The following is a 23,534-nucleotide window of genomic DNA, read 5'->3' on the forward strand; positions in this document are numbered from 1 at the left end:
GTAAGTTGAGAGGTAGACAGGAGATTAGGTCTCCTCACCGTCCTTCAGTAGGTAGTTAGTAGCACTAACTCTTTGTGTCTGTTTGTGCTACCTTCTCACTCACAAAACCATGTGGACGTACACAAATAGTATCCGTCTGCACCCTATAATAAACACACTCACACACACACACACACACACACACAACACAGCACGCAACGCACACACACACACACACAACACAACACAGCACCACTGTGTGTGTGTGTGTGTGTGTGTGTGTGTGTGTGTGTGTGTGTGTGTGTGTGTGTGTGTGTGTGTGTGTGTGTGTGTGTGTGTGTGCAAATGTATGTCAGGATGAAGGGATGGAATTTGGAGGATTTCAGTTAGAAAAGGGGATATGGGAGAAATGTAATAAGCAAATGCAGTTTATCAGCAGATGTGCATAATGAATAAAAGGGAAGGCTGTGTTCTTATACTACTTATTATTATAATTATATAAATAATATATATACAATTCATTATTATTATACAGTAGGCCTATGTGTCTGTATCAAAACACAGATACAAACAACAGCTCTTTATCATTAGGACATTAAAAGGTTGAACACGTTTTCTGTTATAGTAGATATAAAATCACTGTCTCAGCACTTCATCATCACCAATAAATGTCTTTAACAGAATGTACTAATTACCACCCATTATACTTTATGAAGATGACTATCATGTAAAAAAATACCAGATACTGGTCTCAAACATCAGTGGTATCAGATGAACCTTAAAGGAAGTTAAATTGGAAAGTTTAATAATTTCCTACCACAGCACGAGTGGTTAAAGTGGAACTGGAGAGTCGACTTTGGTCCTATGAGAAGTTTTCAGACTTAATGGCACAGCGTTGAGCTAAGATTTGCCCATTGCGTGACTGGCCTCCCTAAACACCTGTTCTGATTGTAAATTATAGAGCAGATGTAACTAGTCCTGTAAAACTATTCTTTATAGTACATTATTCATCTGTCGTAAATACATAATGTTCTCAGCTATACTGACATGTACATGAGACGCACGCACATATGTATTTTTATATACAGTAATAATAACCACCACCAATTTCACATGCTCACGGAAAGCTTCCCAGACTAACCACATGGTCTTCTGCTTGTAATAAAATCCTTTATTCAGAAACAAATATTTGAGCCTGGGATTTGTTAACAAATCATTTAAAATACATTCATTTTTAGAATGTGCTAATTGGACTATTTCATATTTGTATTTAATCTATTGTGTAAATCTATGCTTATTTAACTGACACTGAAACAGATGTTTATCGCACATTGTAAATAGCCCCTACTGTGTAAGACATGTGCAGTGACTCCAATCGGACTACAAGTTGAGTGTTGACTGAGTTGAATGTGCTCCACTTAAATAAATAAAACAACATTAGCTGCGAGACGTGGGGAGGCTGTTCCAGCGGCCGACGATAAATCACTCCTAGGTTACATATCCAAACTATTAAGCTAACAAGACGGTCCGTAGCCTGGGTTAACTTCAAACAACGCGAGCACAGCCTGTAGGAGGAGCACGCAGAGTGAGATGAATGCTAAACAGAAGAGATCAAAGAATGAATGCACTTCTTTCCGAAATGAAACATTTCCTACCTAATGTCTTTTGTCCTTGGGGCTCCATTTGGAGGTCTGACTTCTGTGTTTCTGCTGCTGCGCAATAAAACAGAAAGGTAAAAGAGCACAGCTCAGGTTCATCACGCCTCTGGGTGCAAGTGTACACCACACACTGCTGTGTCATGAATAATACAATTAATATTTGCCCTGAACAAACCAGGATTTGACTGATATGGTCTTTTGGAGGACAATTCAAGACTTTTTGTAAGCTAACAAAAAAAGTTTAATCTTCAATTCCCAATCCTTTAAATGATTCACACTGGGTCACTGTTAGAAGGAATGCAAAACTTCCAAATAAACACCAACATAGGTGGCAGCACATACATATAAATAAATGTATACTTGCTAGCATATGAAAAAAATTAATTCTGACAGACTAATGCTTTAGGAAATGGAATATTGTGATATTCAGTAGAAATATTAACAGCATGAAGCCAATACTTTTTTTTTAATCAAATTTCATTTGGATGTCAAACAAAATGTAACAGAATCAATAGGGTAATAATAAATCAGCCTACTGGTTTATGGGATTTTACCTCAAAGAATACATTAGAAACAGGGATGCTGACACGGCGAAATGCCAGCGCAAGTCCTGCCCAAATTAGAAGTCTTGTTTCTGTTGAGGGCAACAAGTCCTTGCCTCTTATCTGCAGTCCAGCTGCGTTGCTTGGTCCTATCAGCAGGCTGTTATCTTGGTGCCCTCTTAAACCTCAGCACTGTATGAGCTACCTGGGCCTTATCAGTGTCTGTCCTCCTAGAGAAGGATCCATGGCCGCCGGGCCTTCACCGACCCTGGATCGACCTCTCCTTGGTTCTCCTCTTCCAGCTGGCCCACGTTTCACCCTGAGTACTTTCCATCTCACTTTCTCTCACTCTTACTCTCTTTCTCTGTCTTGCTCCCAATGTCATGGTACATCTAGGCAAATTGAAAGGCAGCCTATGTAACATTTTGCCTGAAAAAGAAAACACTCTTCCTCAGGAAAAAATGAAAAGTTGAATTTAAGCTGAAATATCCATCCTTGATTCAGTGCACCCATTTTCCCCAGCTACAGCCCAAGTATTTGTGTTTGGTTTTATTTCAATAACTCTTTGTCTGGAAGCCTAAAGCCTTGATGATATTTCAGTACAGATGCTGACACAGACAGCTGTGGAGATAGTCTTGGGAAATGCAGAGAAATTCATTTTGCCACTTTCATTAAATTACCACTCACTTGTGGCTACAGAGGCCAATGTTCAGGAAAAAAAAACGTAGTAGATTAACCATGTTTTATCATACATCAAAAAGCTACAATAACAAATGTGTAAAATATTACAGCAGGAACTCAACGTACCCTTGGACTGGTCCAAATCACATTTGACCTATTATCCCAGTCTAATGATAGTCTTTTGTTATGTATTTTTTGCTTTTCTTAAAATGTTTAGTGCCTGACAGCGACACAATGTCTGCATGCCTATTCATGCTGGGAATGCCACTTTGGTATTCATGGTGCGCTGCAGCTAGAGCACCCAGCACCCAGCACATTACAGCCAACCAATTATTCCATAACAATGGAGAACATGCATATTAGAAATGTCAAATAAAAAAAAACGAAATGTGCTCCGTACATGCCTTTCAAAACAATAACTGGGTAAACAAGCCCCACACAGCTTTGCCAGTCAAATGCTGCCTCCTGCTTTGTGCAACAATACAAAAAAACCCATACATATTATGTTAGGCAGGACATTTGAACCAGAAGACATTTGCCTCACTTTATGAGAAGGAAGGCTCTTTGTATATTAATAAAAAAAAAAAAAGATGTATTAAAAATGAATAAATAAAGTGTTCCTACTGGCTGATTTTTCTCCTTGGTTTCTTCAAGTTTTTAGAGAAATCTGCAGTACAATAACACTCATATTAATATAATCCAAGCACTATGAAATCTGTGTGAAAAAGAACACAGAACATTCATAACAATTACTTTGTGAAAGACATGTGGATGAAATATGTCGAGGCCATTGTTACCATAAGGGTTATCTCCTGTACTGCCATTTCCCTAATTCATTTTTTAACTCATTGAGAAACATCACAGCACACCAACCAACGTGCAATTTAATTGAAGTTGACAGGAAAATGAAAGAACATCAAGACATCCGATGACCCCATACTTCTGCGAAATAGGCCGTCTCTCCAGGACATTAAAAAAGGAGATTCACGCCAAATAAATCTGTTGTGACTCACGCTAATTGACAGGCCCGAGTGACTGGGCTAATGCTATCTCAGGTAGCTGCATGCTGAGTGTAGTGGCGCTGGTGGGTTTACCATGGCAGTAATTATTGGAGTGGCGACGGTGACTGCAGCACTAATTAGTGTTGACAGCCACACCCCCATGGCTGTTTGTTCTAATAGCCCCAACATCAGGCATCACATTATGGTTTTCTCCGTCACACACACACACAAACACACAGAGAGAGCGAGATCCATCTTCGAATATGCACTCTTTACAGAAATTACAACTGTCCTCCTTTGACTGCTACTATTGTGCAACAAGATTACTGTCATGCTGTTACCTTGATTCTCACACGGTTTTAACACAACCTCTGCTGTTGAGGATCTTGCTGTAACAGTTGGTGGTTATGCGCCTTGTTCAAGGACGCCTCAAGTATAACATGTTTCTGTGTCTAGGTTTTTCCACTTGTCTGGGGCTTCATGTCTGCAAGTGTTATGTTATTAAACTGCTTGACTCATTTAGCCAAGTAATATAATCCTTGATGACATTCTTATAAATGTCACATTAAATCTACACTAAACCTCAATTACCAAATGAGACTTTCCAGTAAAGAGTCATTTCGAAGTTATTTTCTGCCACAGGGGTAACTCAATCAAAACATTATCAAAGATGTAACTGTAAGGCAGTTGAGTTTGTTTTGGGCTAACAACGAAAATAACAGTGCAACAGCGCCTGCAATGGATTCGAATGACATAAAAATGAATTTTCCAAACAACCCAACACACTGAATCTTGGGTTCGGTTTAGACACTGTGAATTTAGAATTTCTAAATAATTGAATATTTTCATATTTACCCCAAAAAAAAAAATAGAAGGTCCAAATGTATCTAAAGTCTTTATAACCCAGCGTAGCTCTGATTGTAAAAATTCAGAACACTATACCAATATTTGTTAACCTTTTCGTAAAAGGGGATTAAACCATGATTTTATTAAGCATATGCAATAAATGGTTTTACAAAGAGTCAATCAAGTGTTCAGAAGTAACTTCCAAAATAAATTGAAAAAAGGAAGAGCCATATCCGTGCAATCATGCCTAAAGAGCAGGGACCAGGGGACTGCAGCATTACGGCACTTGAGAAGGCAAACATAGTGTGGTCCACACTATGTTTTCTTTTCCTAACAAAACAAGAGGCCCAACAGCAGAAAACAACTGCGGTAATTTGCCTGATCATTATATTCTGACAACTTCTCTGTCTCTAATTTGGAAATAATGAATTATATTAGCCGCAAATCCTGTTCCCTTCCAATTAGTGGCTCTGGGACCAGGTTTGTCGTTTATGAGACGATCGAGAATGGAGTAATTACATTGTATAAATCAATTAGGGCCCCTCGATTGTGTACAATGTTTTTTTCCATAGCAGATTAAATGCTGGTTATGATAAAGACCTAACCTGTCCACGACACTTTGAAGTATGGAATTAGACAGCGGAAGAGGGAGGAAAGGAGAAGGAAGGGAAACGAGTCAGAGAGGAGGGAGGACAGCAGCATCAAAACAGGGCTACAAGGGTAAGGGCATGCTGAGAGGATAATTTGCACTTCCAACTCAGTTTCTCACATGCCGGCAGGGAGACAGATGTGTGCAGAAGGGCAGAAAGAGTAGGAAACTTGGGATGGGGGTGGGGGGAAACAAAAAATCATACACAGTTTGGTTTGATCAATGAGATACGGATAATTATATTAGAATACTTTGATTTGACAGCCACAATTCCTAATACTTTGGACAATTTTCAAACAACGTGTATTACAATATATATATATATATATATATATATATATACTATAGTTTGAATGCAATAGCGAAAAAACTAGTTCAGTTTATAGTAGAGTAAGTTTCTCTAAAAATACAATCAGGCTAATGTCATAATGGTGTAGTTAAATTGTTCATGTATATCATATCATATAATTGAGAATTTTGAGCTGTGAGTATAATATTTGCCTAAATTGCTCCACTGCGAATCTGGTACTCATCCCATCATTTTCAGAGGTTATGTACTGTACTTGTAAAATGCTATTATTAACAGAGCAATCGAGTTGTAAAAACTGCTGCCAATGTTTTAAATGTAATTTGAATTTATTAAATGTTACACTTAAAAACCAGCAACATGGTAAATTAATAAATGTTGGCTACATCGTTGCAGTTTATTTACACAAACAGTACCTATTACATATATTGCATAGTAGTTTACACTTCATGCTGCTCTGATCTTTTAATATTGTTGTCACAGATTATGAACATCAATTAGACTACGGATCAAAAATGTGCTGGTTCTGCCTTCTCAGCCACCAAAAGCTAATTACAGAACTTAATTAAATATTTGACTTACACTTTTTAAGTTATTATTTATTTATGACCTATTCATATTATTTTAAAGTCAGTAATTAACTAGAAAAAGGGTCCAATAAAGGCTTTCAAACCTGCTTTTGTTGCATTATGTGTGATCCATATGAACATACATTGCAACTAAAGAACAACATATAATTATCATAATTATTTGAAGAAGCTATCATTTCTTAATCATGTGTTAAAGGTTGAGATGAATAACATGACTAACTGCTGTTATAAAAGTAACACATTTTACTCTGAATCTATATAAATACAAATTTCAAGCATTTATTTATTGTGGTGGGAAGGAAAAAGTATGAAAGAGTATATTTTTAAATATATATTATAAATACATGACAATAAATGGAACCCACCTAAGGACACATTTATAGCGACTTCATCACAGCCGCCCTCTACCGCTCTGTTGCTACGGGCTTTTCTCCAACAGTGACACCATCAGCTATTTCTGGTGACACGTGCCCTACCACCACACTCCTCTAACACAACCCTACCCTTTTATTCATCTGCCCACTTTCATTCTGTCAGGTTACTTAAAGAAGTCACCATTACATTGAAGAAAGTGTGAGCATAAAGATCTAATGATTGATACCTTACAGAATGAGTGGACATTTTGATCATTACAGTGAATGATTGAAGGTCAACTACAAAGAATTTCATTGTCATAAAATTCCACAACGCCTTTCTATTTCCCTTTGTCATATTTTTTCCTGTCTTCCAATTATTGACTTAAAGCTTTGGCAACTCCATCGTGCCTCCCCTATATAGGAATCTTTCAAGGCAAACAGAGAGGATTAGAAGTGACTTGCTCTCTCCCCAGAGCCTAGGGCATCTATACTATGAGCTACAGAGTCTATGGTGTACTTTATAGAGAAGTCTTGTGGGAACACATGTGTTGGATGTTACTGAATTTTGAAGAGCAAACTGTTTAAACAGAGGGATGACACACATAGCCTTCAACAAATAAATCACAAGAGAGGAGAAGAGGGGAAAAGGATAGAGGAGGTGGAGAAACAGGAGCGATAACCATGGGTGTAATTTCCACTGGGGACAGGGGGGACATGTCGCCCCCACTTTTCAAAATCCCGTTTGTGTCCCCCCACTTTTCAAAATCCCGTTTGTGTCCCCCCCACTTTTCAAATTGGTTTATTATTATTTTTTACGCAAGGGGTCATCTTCACGGAGCAGCGTCTGTGTGTGCGTGGCACGAGCGCATTTTGTGAGAGAGAGAGACAGAGAGAGAGAGACAGAGACAGAGAGAGAGACAGAGAGAGAGAGAGAGAGAGAGAGAGAGAGANTTTTGGACAGAGCCAAAGCAAGGACTATTGCAATGAAGTAGCTTCTATTAATGAGCACCTCTGTCTTCTGTCTTCCAACAAGTCAAGGCACATTTCAGACCTTTTCCCTGACCTTGGTTATAACCATCCTGTAACCCCCTCATCGCTGCGTTTTTAATTGCATTTTTACTAGCCTCTGTGTATAGCATGTCCTACAATATACTGTGAAGCCTTTAGGAACCTGTTTTCGATGGAACATATTTCAATACACATCACTGGGGTCATTCTACTAAAATAAACGGGGCAGGAGTGACATGGAAAGCCGAGATTAGCGGCGCGTGGTCTTTTGTCGAAAAGAGTTGAGGTAATGCCTGCTTTATGTAGAATGACACTCTTGCCCGAATGAGTGTTTTGGGAGAAGAGTGGAAGAACGCAGGGAATCCAGGGAGCCTGTTTTTTAATATGATCCAAGGAGGGCAGGTCAAGTCCTCTCATGCTGTCAACTCCATATACGGTGGGCGGAGATGTGGGCTATCTATAGGAAGGGCTTCACTTCATTCACAAGCAAGAACACAAATAATACCATTGAATGCAGCGTGAACACAAGGCATCCTTGTGTCATATCTATATATTACATCACACTGCCATATAGATGCAAGAAGATCAAATCTGATCACATACCCACAACAATACTTATTCAGATTAACAAAATACAGCCAGAAAAAACTAAATTGACAGCAACATTCAGACACTTAATCTTGAATGTAACGTCTTCTAAAAAAAGACGATTCATGTCTAAAACAACAGTTTGTTAAATATCCTTTTTGGTATAAAAAAAAGACAAAATATGACAGCATAAGACAACCCATTTATCATGGTAGTGGCAGTATCTTTATTTATACAAAAGTCTTGATGGGACTCCTGGTGGAGGGAGGTCAGGTTCGAGTAGCGTCACAGTTGCAGTTTGTGTAACAATAACCATGAGGAGGGCACTCGTAAGGCCATAGAGTTGCTCCCCTGAGGTTCATCTCAAGACCCACCCTGCTTGCATCGTTTAGCTCACGCTGTGACTAAATTGCCCCTAAAACGAATACACAATTCCTTTCATACCTACTCCCTTCCACTCACCACAGACATGGCTGGCTATGTCAGTTTTTGTTTTCCATCGCAGGATACGCAACTGTACTAATTAATTCCTCCGAAGCAGCCAGGACGCCATTGCCCTTTCGGCCTGACCGGGCTGCTTCAGGAGGAGACTCCCATGGTGACCTCCGGCCACTCGTCTGTGGGTGGCGCAGACTCTACCGAGCCAGGTAGCTCCACACAACTTATACTCCTCATTCCATGTCAAAAGCATGTGTTGGGCTCCAAAATGTGGCCAATTTGTCTGATAAGTTATAGTCAGCTCCAAGTTGTTGTCCCCAGAAATAACATTAATGACAGTGTATAGTTAGTTGACTCATACCACGTCTCAGTCGTCCATTGCGTGTGCAGGACTTTACACAATTGCGGGCCCGCCCGCCGTGGGAATCGAGGGGAACGGCACCAAGAGATGAAGTCAGGGTAGTGTCTCACTTGAGCGTCAAGCCCTCTCTGGAAGTTTGAAATTCTAAGTAGAAGTTGCCCACATTCCTGAACAGCACCTTGCGCGGGGATGTCCACTGAAAAGAGACAGTATGAATGTGTCCTCATCATCTGCCTTGAGCCAGAATGGGCATCTTGTTTCTTGCATTTGTGTTTGTCTGTTTTCGTCTTTTAGCCCAGAATATCAAGAATTGCCTTCACATCGTATCAGCTTTTTAGCTCTTCATCTAAAGAGTTAAAACACATGTTTTAGGCACAAAAGTTACTTTTCTGATAAAGGTCCAATTTCATGGTTCTTATCATCAGTAAAGGCTGGATTCGACATCTTCTTCAGATACAAATCATTATGTCCATAGGCTCACACTGGAACAGTTTGGTCCGCCTCTGTCTTGCTCTTATTTGGAGGAATGTGCACCCACATGTGGCGTAATTTCCATTTGGGGACAGGGGGGACATGTCCCCCCCACTTTTTCAAAATCCCCCTTGTGTCCCCCCCATATTTTTTTTACGCAAGGCGTCATCGTCACGGAGGAGCGTCTGTGTGTGTGCGTGGTGTGGCAGGAGCGCATTTTGTGTGAGACAGGGAAGAGAGAGAGAGACAGAGACAGAGACAGACAGGGAGAGACCAGAGAGAGAGAAGAGAGTTACGGGGGTTGTTGTTAGCATCTGGATGCTAGCGTCGTAGATTTAAGCTGTTTCAACAGTTAAGGGAGAAGGGAGATACTCTCCCTGTCGGACTGAGAGGCTGAAGATAACGTCAGCAGCTCAGGGAGGTAAAGGACTCGCTGAGTGATTATATTGTAAACTTTAGTCTAAGTTATCTCAGTGGGTCTCAAAACCGGTGGTCTAAACAAATATTTCCATCTTATTTAATATAGTTTGTCAGAATAAGTTAAAAAGTAATTCAATGTCCAGGTAAAAAATTAAAACACAGTTTGAAAAAGGGAAGTGATTTAGTAAAATATGCATAAATAAAAATAAATAATGCAGACTAGGTAAGATAAAGATAGGAGAGAGGAGTATATCAATGATGTGTTATTGGTTGTGAGCATATTCTAATGGTTTTTGGAGTATTGATATACAGTTCTGTTTCATATGAGTGTTGAGAGAGCTGTATCCATAAATCTCTTAATTTTCTGCACCAGATTGATGCCTTTAACTTCAATTTAAAGAAACAAATCTTACCGGGGGTGCATGCCCCCGGACCCCCCTATAGGATGTGAGGTCATCACAAATAAAACAGGTTCATGGATAGATAAGTTTGCACACTCATTATACACACTACACATTTTTCTTGGATTAGTTAACACCATAGTCCCTAATATATATTTGTAGAAAGGCAAGAAATGGAATTAAATCGAGAACAATGTTTCATTGCGGAGGACCCCCTGTTTTGTGTCCCCCCCACTTCTCAAACCAAAGTTACACCCTTGGGTGTGCACATAAGGATTTGTTCAGAACTCAGTGTTTTATTTGCACATGCTTCTCATTCATTTTAATTTAGCTGCTTAGGTATTAAGAACAAGTCTGGGTTACACTGATCTTAGGATAATTAAGAGGAAGTACAGCCATGGATGTTAACTGTTCCTGATCAATTTGTTATAACTAACCATATAACCATCATTTTGTCACACTTGACACACAGTTGTTTTTCTAAGTTAACACACATTTTCATTTAATAACAGTACTCTTAGTCTTTTTTTGATTCACATAACCAAATGTAATTACCAAATAGAAGGAAGTCTTAAAATCTCACAAATGTCCCCTCAGCTGACAATTTGTATGTCTCTGATTCCATAAATAGAATAATAGAAGCCTGGTGTTTAATCTGTGATGACACTCAGATGCTCGCTGAAGAATATCTTAGAAATATGGAAACGGAAACTATAAATTGTGAGGGAGGATTTTCCGGGAATCAGTGTTTATTTCTTGGAAGAAGTCTAAGGCTCACATAGAGAGGAACACTTTAGTAACGGTTAATATACATTATTCTTGTCTCTCCTATCACAGGGGTAACTGTTTGGTCGATATAACCAATTTAGTAACTGGTCAGTCTTTTGAAAAAGTGTGTGAAGGGCTTTTATTTGTTGAGCCGACAGAGGATTGAGCTGTCTAAACATACTGATCCCATGTCAAACCGTTCTTATATTCCCTGGTCAGCACGGTGCATTGCAGGCATAGCAGAGAAGAGAGGCTTTACTTTTTCCTTTCAGTGACCCCAGGTGACCCTTCAGGTCTTAGAGGTCAACAGGGGATTGGCAAGATTTAGGTCATTCCTGAGGGATTGAGTGGGAAAAAAGACTTTCTCCCAGTGCCGGGTCAGTCAGCTGACTCAGAGTGGACAGCAGAGGAATGGACCGTCTGGTCCCTTAATTCTTCACAATTTAGGTGTAATACCACATATAATAGTTTTTTATCAACGTCTACTTTTGTCATTCCAATTCTGATGTATTGCTTCATGATGAATGATATTCATTCTGACAACAGTAGAACGTAATATAACTGACATATGTTCAATTATGACATTAACAAAGATGTGAGTAACCAAACTATCAATTTCTTAGTGAATAGTATTTTAACAAATATCCAAAATGTGATAAGGTTGGCCTTTCGTCATTTGGACTGAACTTTCTCCAGCTTTTATTTAGCTCCCAGTGAATCCAATACAAATGTGAAAACAACTGTCATACTTGTTTTTAAAAGTCTATCAAAGCCCTTCAGACAGGAACCAATCCCTATACAGGACATTGTGGCTTCCTATCAGAACATTTATTGACAAACCCCTTCAATTAAATGATTGTGCATTGCGGGGCTTGATGTTATAAATGGAATAATGACTTGATTTAGACATGGCCGGTTCGTCACAGTATTTGGTTTGAATTCCAGGAAAGGAATTTTAACTGGCCGTGTAAAGGGCCATCCACATTAAAGGAATATTGATAGTGTACGTCTGGAGTTGGGGTTATCACATGCTGTAATCTCACACTTGTTTTCAACCAAAATAATTCAAATGATCTTTGGGATTTTCCCAGCATGTTGAATCATTTACTCTGCTGGATTCCTTTTGTTGAGGACTGTCATATTTTAGATTTTGGCTTTTAAAACAAAATGTATTTTGGAGACAAAGATACTGATTCTATCTACTAATTTATAACCCTGATAATCTAAACACATTGAGTTCTCCTTTCGTTCACATTGAGTATCCTTCAGTTTCTCTTTTTAGAATTGATATGGAGTATATACTGTAAACATTTTAAAACTGGTTTATAAGACCCTGAAATGTCATTGTAAACAGATACACAAGTGAGCTCCAGTGCTGCAGGCTGGTGTACAAACAGCTAATGAAACACAATAAAGTGGAATACAGCTCTAATACAAAAAAATATTATATGATATTATCTAAAAATGATGTCTTCATTGATTGATTATATATAACCATGTATTATATGCTGATGGACTGCAATGCAATGCTAAACTGGGGAACTCAAAGTAAAGCAAACTATTGGCCACATTTCTCAGTTGATCCACATTACTGGCATCCATCCCACCAGACTTATTGCAGCAACCACATTCAAGGAGAGGTTTCCTAAAAAATACTTGATGTTACTGTGTCAAAAACTTGACACAAGAGATATTCTGCTGAAAACCCACCCTTTAAAACGTTTCTGTAATTTAGTTGATATTCTTGAAAAGTTTCCACGCTGATGCTGTCGAAGAGCATGCAGCCGGTGACCCTCTCCAGGTCTAACAATGTTAATTTACGCTTTGGTGACCGAGGTGTTTCCTGCTGATTTACGAGGCTGGACCTCCCGATCCTCAGACACTGCTCCTGTCTGTGTGAGGACGGTCTATTTATACACACAGTGTGTCTGGGGAGCAGTGGAAGCCCGTGCAGGGAATTCCATCATGCTCTGTATGGCACACATGTCTGCAGCCCTCCTCTTTTGCACTTTCACCCTGAGACACGGCAGAGGAGATCACATTTCCATGTGTGGCAGCAGTGAAGCTCACTGCAATTTACAAGATACTTTTTTGACTTTGCCTATAACTCTTCTTGAGTTTAGGGCAGTGTGTTAAATCAACACATGCTCTCACCTTACTGGGAAGCTCTCATGTGTTAAATAAGTCTGGCAAGGGTGACAGGTAATTACTGGACTAACTAATGAACCCGATTTTCCAACTGAATTCAATTACTTTTACTGCGAGTCTAAAAGTAAGATGGAGAAATTAATTCCTGATTTTGATTAAGTTTAGCTGAAGCGTATCATTAAGATACCAAGCAAGTTTGATGAAGTGTCAGTGACTCAACTTGACATTAATCTCAAATGAATGCCTGAAAGTGGTGAGTGTTTAGCTTGGCTACTTAAAACATTTGTATTAAATGAGATAATCATTTTTTTTTTATTAATCCTCTAAATTGAACCTTCTGTGACTCAAAAATCCTGAATCCATAGCGGCAGTAGCTTGTCTTCACTCAAACATGGCTCTCTGATATCCCACAGGAGTCTCCACAGGTCAAGTCTCCCTGGTCGGAGTCAATGAGCCAGCTGATGAGGAAACTGGACCAGCTTAATCTAGACATAGAGGAGGCTCTGAGTGCCAACTCCTCCCCCTCCGACACACCCTGCACCACCCGCAAGAAACAGGTGAGAGTGTGTTCACACCCAGGCATCACAATACCTTCCAAGGGTATGACAAGAATTGTGTCCCTTATACTTTGATATAAACTCAGAATGAACAGTATGTATAGGCAGCAATATAAAACAGCATGTGGATTTCACTGCAGTACCTTATGGTATGTCCACTGTCACGGTTGGTACTGTACACATTCCTGTGAAGCGTATGCTGCATACTTGGTCATGCTTGTAAACTTCGCTAAATCAATTCTCTTTACTCTGTGGTGAGAAAATCCTGATGCATTATTCGGACCTGTAAGCAACAGGTGTTCATCAGAATTGATGTCCTGCTGATTTTTTTGTAAAGTGTTCCACATTAGGTTTAGATTTTGTCAAATCAACCAGCGGCGAGCCATAAACCCAGTATGTGAAAGGGGAGTCAGTGTGTAGATCTCTAGTGAGTCGTTACTGTGTCTGTGACTTTTGAGATACAGTCTCTCTGCAACACTATAGGCTTTGTCAAGACCATCTCATAGGGACCTTCTGACTTGAGTCTGTTTTATGATGTAGGTCCGCAGCCTTTAGATGTGATACTGGAGCGTACAGTGCTTTAGCCGGGTCAGAATGGTGCGGTCGGAACAGACAGCTATTGTGCTTTTGAGGTTGCGACTGGGACCGTGCAACTCTGTTTCTAAAAGGGGCTCTTCTCATAGTGGCATGTTTCATGAAATATCCCACTAGAGTTAGCATTTGGGAACAAAAGTGGTCTTTCGGGGTCCATATGTATGTACCGCACAGAGGAGCTATTGTATTGAAGGGAGTTTGTATGATTTGGTCCATTAGGAATGGTTGAGAGAGGCTCACATGCCTCCCAGGCATCTGCATAACCATCCCAGGCATTCACCATTACTTGCTTTAACTAATGACAGGCGACTGGGCGAGACAAGACATCTTTACTGGGATATTTGACAAGGTCATAATCTCTGTCCTCTCAAAAGAAGATCCGCACATACAGGCTCCTTTGTGTGCCGCTGCAGAGCTGAATTGAGAGTGGAGATTTCACTTCCCCAGCAGTTGACCTCAGCCTCTTGTTTTCTTTTCCCCTGGCCACCGTTGAGACCATCCTGTCCCGGTCCGTTCAGCGGGACAGAGACGGACCCTGTCCTGATTGTTGTTGTGATGTTGTTGCAGTGGGGTGCTGTCTCAAAGTCCACGTTAAACCAAGCCCTGAACGACCAACTTCTGCAAAGACCAGACAGAGGGGAATGTCCAAGCCACTGCAGGTCTTCTGCTCCTCGCAGCGCCTTGATAGCAACAAGAGCGTCCACCAAGAAGACGGTAAGTTCCTCTGAGTAAAGCAGCTTCCTGCAAGCGTCCAAAATAAATCGTAAAGTGCAGGTAGTCTGTAGGACAGAACATGCCAAGTTTATACAAGCAGTTCTGTTGTCCGGTTATCGTCTTTAAGGATGTGAACCTTAAATTCCTTTGTGTCTAACTTCAAAACTGGTTGCACATGTTTTCTTTTTCTTTCTTATACTCAAATCTGGCTTTAGCGTTTTTTGGGTGACTGCCATGACCTGTTGACTTCCTGCGAAGCACAAAGTATTTATCCCAGCCATTTCAAAGTTCTTGTCTGTCCGTCGATGGAAAATGTTCACTTTGTGTCCTTCCTAAATTAGCACTATCTAAAAATGTTTACTCCTAGATGATTTTTTCTTAAAATAATCAAATGAAACTCAGTTTGACCTGTTTTGATCAACAGTTTTAGTTTATGTTTAATGTAGGTATTTATAGACCTGTATTATGATTTTTTTTTTTTTTTTTTAAAACTGAGGTTAAAAAACGAGATGACTGCATCAATGACAGAAGAATCATTTCTCCATTTAGAAAATACTTATCTACACTTTATTATTAATTTCCCTTATGAATGAAATCACCCTCCTACATTTCACAATCACATATCAGACGTCTATGTCTTGATCCCTGTGTTGACAGAGGAAGACAAAAATCACAGAATTGCTTAAGTGGATAGCGTTGAAAAGATAAGTCCACCACCCGTCAGGAGAATTTCTGGCAGGTTCTTTTGTGCAGATGCTCTTTCCTCTACATCTGTAAATATTTGAGGTTTGCATTGGGCATAAGGTCAGCTAAGCCATTCTTCAACAAGCAGGACTCACTTGTGCCGGACAAAGTATAAAAATGTCCCTATTCAGCTGCCCCAGGAGAAACAGACAACTGAGAGATTTGCAGAATGCAGGGCGGGTTTAAATTCAGAGCCTTTCAGCTTGTGCTTTATGCTTTCATAATGGCTCTCTGCGGCAATGTGTTGGCGAACAAGCTGCTTATACAGTAACTGTAGTGATTCAGCCCCAATCTGTTACACTTTCCAATCTCACTTCTTCAATAAGAATTTGGTCACATAAGGTTTTGTTTTTGTTATACTAAATCCATAATGCTTTGAAGACTGCAATGGGTGTACCGATACTTGAAAGGTATACCCTGCCGTTAAAAACGTTACGATTCCTCCGTTTCATTAATATCGGTACTTTAAGAATGACGGGGGGAAGTACTCCGGTGAGAAAGCGCCGTTTTAATAAGAGCCGTGTGTGTTCAGCGCTCTGCTTCCACTCCCTGCACTGCAGCTGTGCCTGCAGTCCCGCCCCTCTCAAGCACGTTCTAAGTCCCTCCCCTCTCTCGTGCACGCGCTAGCTGCCAGAGCATGTGAGAAAACTAAACGAGAAGCATGGCTGCAAGTGTGAGTGCAACTGCCGCTGCGCCTCGGCTTGTTGACAAAAAAGACGCCAGAAGCGAAATTTGGAAGTATTTGAGCTATATCTCTGACAGTGAGGGCAAGCCTACGGACACCACGAGGCCTGTCTGTGAGAAATGTTTTAGATCCCTGCAAACCAAGGGAGCCAACACATCAAACTTGGCTAAGCACCCGCCGACCGGCATCCAGAGCTATTTAAAGACAGACAGGTTAGCGAATGTGATAGATAACATAATTACATCATGCTCAAGCCCATGCCCTCAAATCTAAGTCAAACAAGTGTAATTTATTTTGTGACAAACGAACGTTTTCGTAGTTTGACGAGGCAATTAATGGCAATGATAACTGTCTAATATGGCTATCTTTTTAGCTAATTTACCAATGTGGCTAACATCTGCAATATACATTTTGTCAATAATTATTTATATTACTGTTACATGACATGTACATGTTAATAAAATATAAAAAAAATTATATTTTATAAAACAAAAAAGTTGCTTGAGATGATGCTTAATTTTATTTAATACGAATTATTGTCATTTATTTTGTTTATTGTTCTCATTGTTTAAAAGTTTGTGTGATGGTTATGGTTCTGGTGTGGTATCGAAAAAGAATCGGAATCGCAATTCTTGACTTGGTATCGGTATCGAAACCAAAATGTTGGTATCGTGACAACACTAGTAGTAAGAACAACACCAAAGTACTATGGTCTCTGACTTGGCTGAGAAGATCCTGCATATTGGGGCTGAACATCCGACATTGAAGAATGTGGTACTGCACATTGGAACAAATGATGTTGTGAAACAACAGTCAGAAATGCTAAAAAAATACTTTAAATGTTTGTTGGAAACTGTCACCTCTCTAAATGCAGAGGTGTTCATCAGTGGCCCTCTACCGCCAGTCAGAAGAGGAGTGGAGAGATTCAGCAGACTGTTTGCACTGAACACCTGGCTTTCAACTGCCTGTACTGACCATTCTGTCCATTTTATTGACAATTTTAACTTTTTCTGGGACCGCAGACATCTTTATAAGGCAAATGGAGTTTGCCTGAACAAGTCAGGAGTGAAATTGTTTATCTCTAACATATTCAACTGCCTGCGTCATCAATCTGTTCCCTCTGCCAAGGACAAGCGGCAAGAGGAATCAAAACAGGAGAAAGACACAACACATTGCGCAGAAAACCTTGAAGAAGTATCACTGCACCCGCCTGAGGAATGTTCTGATTATGGGAAACCTATGACACAAATGGAGGAGTCTCCACTGCCCGTCACCCCCCCCTGTCAACGCCTTTGAGGATACTCTCTTCATCCCCCAGCTCTCTCTACTCTCCGCTCACCCTTTCACCCTCGCCCTCCCCCCTGGAGTTCAATGACCGCATGAAGGCGATACGCAGGGTTGGCAGAATGTCCTTTACCCCCGCCCCTCAACGACGCCCACCAAAATCACCGAAGCAGAGATGCGCACCATCTCCCCCGGCTTCATCACCATGCCTACCACAATCATCCAAACCAAAACACTACAAGGAAGATGGAAGCAGATTTCCAAACCCCCCTTCCTACAGTGGAGACCTCACCCTGCCCTCCTGCAAACTGCAAACGCTGCAAACTGATATTTGCTGGGTCCAGGCTCAAGGGCGTATGGCACTTTCAACTTTTTCCAGGACATGCCAAGGCCCTGCCTGCCTGTAGCTTTGCCGATATCTGTGTTGATAGGTAATAGATTAAGAGCAGTGAATCATCTTAGATACAGGAAGCGCTCAAACGTTTGTGTGAGTTTATCAAATTTAGCAGTGATTCCATGTCAGCCAAAGTTTGTTACAAAAAACCTGACTGATAGTGTGTTTAACGAACTTAAACTAGCTTTATTAAATGTCAGGTCTTTGGCAGGAAAATCATTTTTAATCAATGATTTTATCACTGAGCACAATCTTAATTTTATGTTTTTAACAGAAACTTGGATTGAACAAAATAACAGTGCAGCTGTTCTTATTGAATCAACCCCTCCCAACTTTAGTTTTATGAGTCAGGAAAGAATGCATAAGAAAGGGGGTGGAGTTGCTATTTTGTTCAATGATTCCCTTCAATGCAGGGAGACATCTTATGGGAACTTTGCTTCTTTTGAATATGTGACCCTTCAGCTGAAATGCTCCTCTCGAGCTCTGTTCCTAAATATCTATAGACCACCCAAATACTTTGCAAGCTTTTTTGATGACTTTACTGAACTGCCGTCTATAGTGTGTATTGACTTTGACCGTCTAGTCATTGTTGGTGATTTGAATATCCATGTTGACAACCCCCAGGACAGAGGGGCTAAAGAACTGTTTTGTGTTCTTGATAACTATGGACTGACTCAGCATGTGACGGAGCCCACGCACAATAAGGGGCACACTCTGGACTTAATGATCTCGAAGNAACGCACCCAGGAACGAACGCTAGCTCCGGTCCTTTTTACTGTGGACTCGATGTCCTGACAGGCTGGTATTTGTGCAACCTGCACAAACACAATACTGCACCATGATTACAAATGGTGAAATACAATGTAAAACTACCGAAAAATGCCAGCTCCTTAAAACACAACCGCTCTTCTCAACGTAACTCCACTATACCCGAGGTCAGAGAGCGGAGATGTGTCCCCATGTGTGATGTAATATGACGCGTTTGACGTATGACCTTTAAAAAAAGCCGTTTTTAAGAGCAGAGCTCAAAATTGCTCCTTTCCCTCTGAATTCCTGCCCTTATGTCTCGTAAAACATATCAAATCCTGCATTCACTTTTTTAATCGTAATTTTCAAGCAAGTTTAAGCATAAATGTAGAAAAAATAAAAACCTGCAAGATGCTCTTTAAATAGTTTAAACTTTGGGTGTGACATAGTTCAAGGGTTTGAGGCAAGAAGATCTCCCGTGTGTGTACGCTTGAACTAATCACGAAATAGCTTATGTAATTTTGTAGCAAATAGTGACAATAGTGTGCATGACAAAATCCGCAACTGCCCACACTTCAAACATAAACTGTAGCAGTTGCTGGGCGAGCAGGGCTAACGGCAGTATTGAGTCTGTACATTGTACTTCTTGAATACTTGATGTACATTAAGCTCCCTCACTGCAGCCAATTATCATTATTATATGGGCTAACCAACTCTCAGGCTTGCTGGACATCGAAGAGCCTTGAAAGTTTGCCAAAGCTCAATCAGACCTAAGTGACACTCAAATGTACAAAAGGAGCTAGTACCTCACCTCTTAGTTAAGATGAGAAATACAACTGGCCTGCAATCTAGTCCAAATCCATTTAGGATGACTTCTACTGTGATCCTTACACAAGCTGCCTGGGCCATGGAAATACGTTTTCAGCCTTTCAGCTGGTGTTCTTATCCAGGCAGGAGTTCAGGGACTTGTTCAAGGACACACCGAGTACACATGACAGATTAGGGAGCAATTTACCTGTTCAAAATATGAATCTCCTTAATTTTGACCAAAACGAAACATTCTAGGAAAATAATTTATCTGTGGAAGCCATCTTTCAAACAATAGACGTTCAATCTACACCAGATCAATTTCCGCCTGATAATTACACGTCTTTACCTTTTACATCTACTCTACAAAATAATAATAACAAGGACACAACCTTTATTGTAATGCTTACAAACCATAACCATAAACCCATGATAACTTCTAAGTAGGCATGGTTTAGTATCACATGAACAAGAAAAGAAACAGCTCTCAAAACAGTCAACAATGCAGCCTACAATTAGCATCCAACCAATTTAGTTCTTTGAATGCTACATACACAAAGTGCTGGGTTATCTGGCAGGAGGCCAGGTATACTTGCTGATGTGACAGCTTTTCAAGCACAAGCCACCCAACCTCACAGACTGGTCCAGATTCAGGGTACAGGCTGTACCCTAAATTCTACATCAGTAAAAGCGAGCAAACAAACCAACTGGCAAACAAAAAGACAAAACAATTTGCTGACAGGCCAGGGTCAGAATCGCTATTACCTGACTCCAAAGCTGACACTGGCCATGAAAAAGCTCACACCGTGCTGTGAGAGGAAACACCACGTTGCCTTGCCAGAGCTGAGCTTGTATAATACCAATAATCCCTCGACACAATAGATTATAATTACCCTAATTTTGGCAATCCACCTCTAATGTAAAACATTTCATGTGCTGTTTATTTTTATTTTAATGAAAACACATAATGTTGTATTTGTGAAGCCCAGATTAGTGAGCTCAAGCATAAGGCATGATGACTCTCATAAACCTGCTTGTTAGCATCCAAGCTCACGGTGGCTAGCTGGGTGGACAACCAGACAGGAGCCGGTTTTCCGCTGACAACAGAGACAATACGTGACAACAGGGATATTACCCACGAAACACACAAAATGTCTCACATAGGACCACCTCAAATATTAACTGGTCTCTGACTTTGCACGAATCCGACGCAATTAGCCTGCTAAGTGGCTAGCTAGCTAGCTAGTATCGCCCATGCCTTTCTCTCGGGGAACACGTGGAGTACACACGTGATGTCTAACAACAAGCCAGCTCCTTTTTAGCGATTAAACAAGCAGATGTTTCATGTTGGACAATGTTTAAGTTTCGTTAATTTAGCTTTAAAAAAACTTAAAGGGATGTCATGCCTTGCACAGAGTCCGAAGCGACTGCCCAGTAGCGACTTGGAAGCTAAGCTAATGTCTGAGTGGAGCGGGCTTGACGAAGCACTAGGCCAAAGAGTAGTCGTGCTATTGTTAGCTGGCTAAGCAGCGACACAGCCGGCAAGCTCGTGGTTTTTCTTCTAATTGATGCAATGCGAGACATGGGCGGATGTGTCGTTTATTTGTGGTGCGTCTATGTGTCGAAAAAGAGGGCTTCAAAACACACATGTAAACATTAGTAAGCGCCGGTTTTAATATTTTGCAAACACAGGGAGTGTATTAGCTAGGGTTTGGCTGATTGGGTGTGTGTGGCAGAAGATAAGACACAGGGAGGGTGAGCATGGTGATGGAGCAGGTTACAAATGAGGACGTTTAAGTTGACTACTGTCTTGTACAACGTACCCAACAAGCATGCACTGTGACACTGTTAAAATAAGCGTACTATGCCTCAAAAGATTGCCAGAAAATAAACACAAACTGGATGAACTAAAGTAAATACAGATTCTGGCGAGTCTGCACCAACCCAGCAACTTTACAACCATTGCACGACAACACAACGTGTCCTTAAACTCGAAGCACAATCCCCTAATTACACCTAAAACTGTTCTAAGTATTGATTGGGGGTGGGGGGCACACTATCACCTTAGGTGGGCCGAATGTTTGGCTGCCATTGTTTGGCATGTGATTACAAGTATTTACAATTTAGAAATACATGTTAGACATTCAGCAACTTAAATGGGTGTGATCTTTTTTTGTTTTAATGCAACCAGCCACCTATGGGTCCACAACTCCAGGAATAGCCTTCCCTAGCATGAGGAGGGAGGGAGCTTTAACTCCAAATATATCCAGCTTGCAGGGTGCAACAAGGGGGCGACCACAGACAGGGCTTGTTTATGCAATCACTCTGCTCTTTTGGTTTTTAATAAAATGCTACCCGACCTTTCTTTGACAGCTGCTAAGTCATTGTTTGTGACCACACCTGGAAGGACCGACACCGACACAACACTGACAGCGAGTACAATCAACATGTAAGGGAGGGTGTACCAACCGTGGTGTGCTTGTCCATTCACGCTGACCACGGTCACCGCATTCATTTTCCTAGTCCACGGGTTCACCTTGGGCGGTGGAGCTTCAGTAAACTCCTTTCTGCCTTTAACGCCTTCCTCGTTTTGTTTATCTTCGCTGTCACAACCTCCTTTGCTCTCCTCTTTGGAGGTCTGCTCCTCCGAGGTCCCTCCCTGCCCGGGGCTGCTGCCGCCGCTGCAGCTCCCCTGCTCGGCGACACCAGTCTGCCGCTTGGCCCCGTCGCCCCGGCCGCCCTCATCTTCCTCCGGCTCACCGCGGATCGTTTTACCGTGCTCCGCCGCTTTAGCAAGCGGGTTGCCGGGCAGGAGAGCCTCCACCTGAGTGGCCATTTCCCACCGCCGTCTTTCTCCCCCCCTCAGGATTACCAGTCCTCCCCACGGCCCGAATTCCCCTTCAATTTCAAGGAAATGTGAAGTTGTTCCGCGGAGTCTGCGCTCCTCAGTCGGTCCTTGACGAAAATAGCTTCAGTCTAGACGCAGAGCATTCGGTGCCGAAATAAAACACGTATAAATATAAAGAAACGTGTCCGAGGGCCTCGCAGGATTACAACCTTATCTCCACCACTAGCAGCAATATGGATGATCCTCACCACGCGATAGAAGGGTACGCGCACGTACGGTGAACAGGGGGCGTAGCCACGTAAAGCCGGGAGTGCGCTTTTGTGTCAGGTCGAGATGATGCCTTCAAGCCCTTCCTCGTAGTAGAACTTCTTAATTCCCAGTTTCTGGCAGCATTAAAGTGCCTTGTCGATTCAAGCTGGATAGTTTATTAATGACAAGAGCATATATTTCTGATAAACAACTTTATTTCGTGTAGTAACCTATATATATATATTTTTTTTTTTAAAGATTTGTTTATGCCACTTTATTATGGCCCCCACAAACAATTATTTCTTTGTTGGTGTTGTGTGTTTCTTGTTTTGGTTGTAGGTTGTGTCCTCACCAACACCACCTACTTTATAGAGAAAATGCTCCCTTTTTTAATTCAATAAATTGGTATTTTGTCCTATTCTGCAGGATTATATCTAGATAAAACTATAACTTCCACAACTAGCTTAACACATTTAATTAATATAAAAATTTGAATAACAAACGGACCAAAACAAACTAAATAGTTACCCGTGTACCTTAACAGCACATGAAAGCAACTTTAGTTCCAGAAAACCAAAGTACCCATGAAGATCACTGTCATATCTTTAATGTGTGATTTGATGAGATTACAGCTTTCTTTGTGTGTGAGGCGGTGATTCATTCGTATTGCCAGGCAGATACACAAAGGTCTACTTTAGC

The 23,534-nt window shown here is 40.9% G+C and overlaps 1 protein-coding gene across 1 annotated transcript in view; it reads left to right on the forward strand.

The window, feature by feature from the left end:
• stard13b (StAR related lipid transfer domain containing 13b) overlaps positions 1-23,534 on the forward strand; it is an 80,938-nt gene that overhangs the window by 5,748 nt on the left and 51,656 nt on the right. Inside the window, exons 3-4 of the mRNA XM_010796043.1 lie at positions 13,626-13,769; positions 14,931-15,077. Of these exons, the coding sequence (XP_010794345.1) occupies positions 13,626-13,769; positions 14,931-15,077 (291 nt within the window). The remainder of the gene's footprint in view (positions 1-13,625; positions 13,770-14,930; positions 15,078-23,534) is intronic.

This window comes from Notothenia coriiceps, unplaced genomic scaffold (assembly GCF_000735185.1).
Source record: "Notothenia coriiceps isolate Sejong01 unplaced genomic scaffold, NC01 NC01_scaffold00037250, whole genome shotgun sequence".
NCBI lineage: Eukaryota > Metazoa > Chordata > Actinopteri > Perciformes > Nototheniidae > Notothenia > Notothenia coriiceps.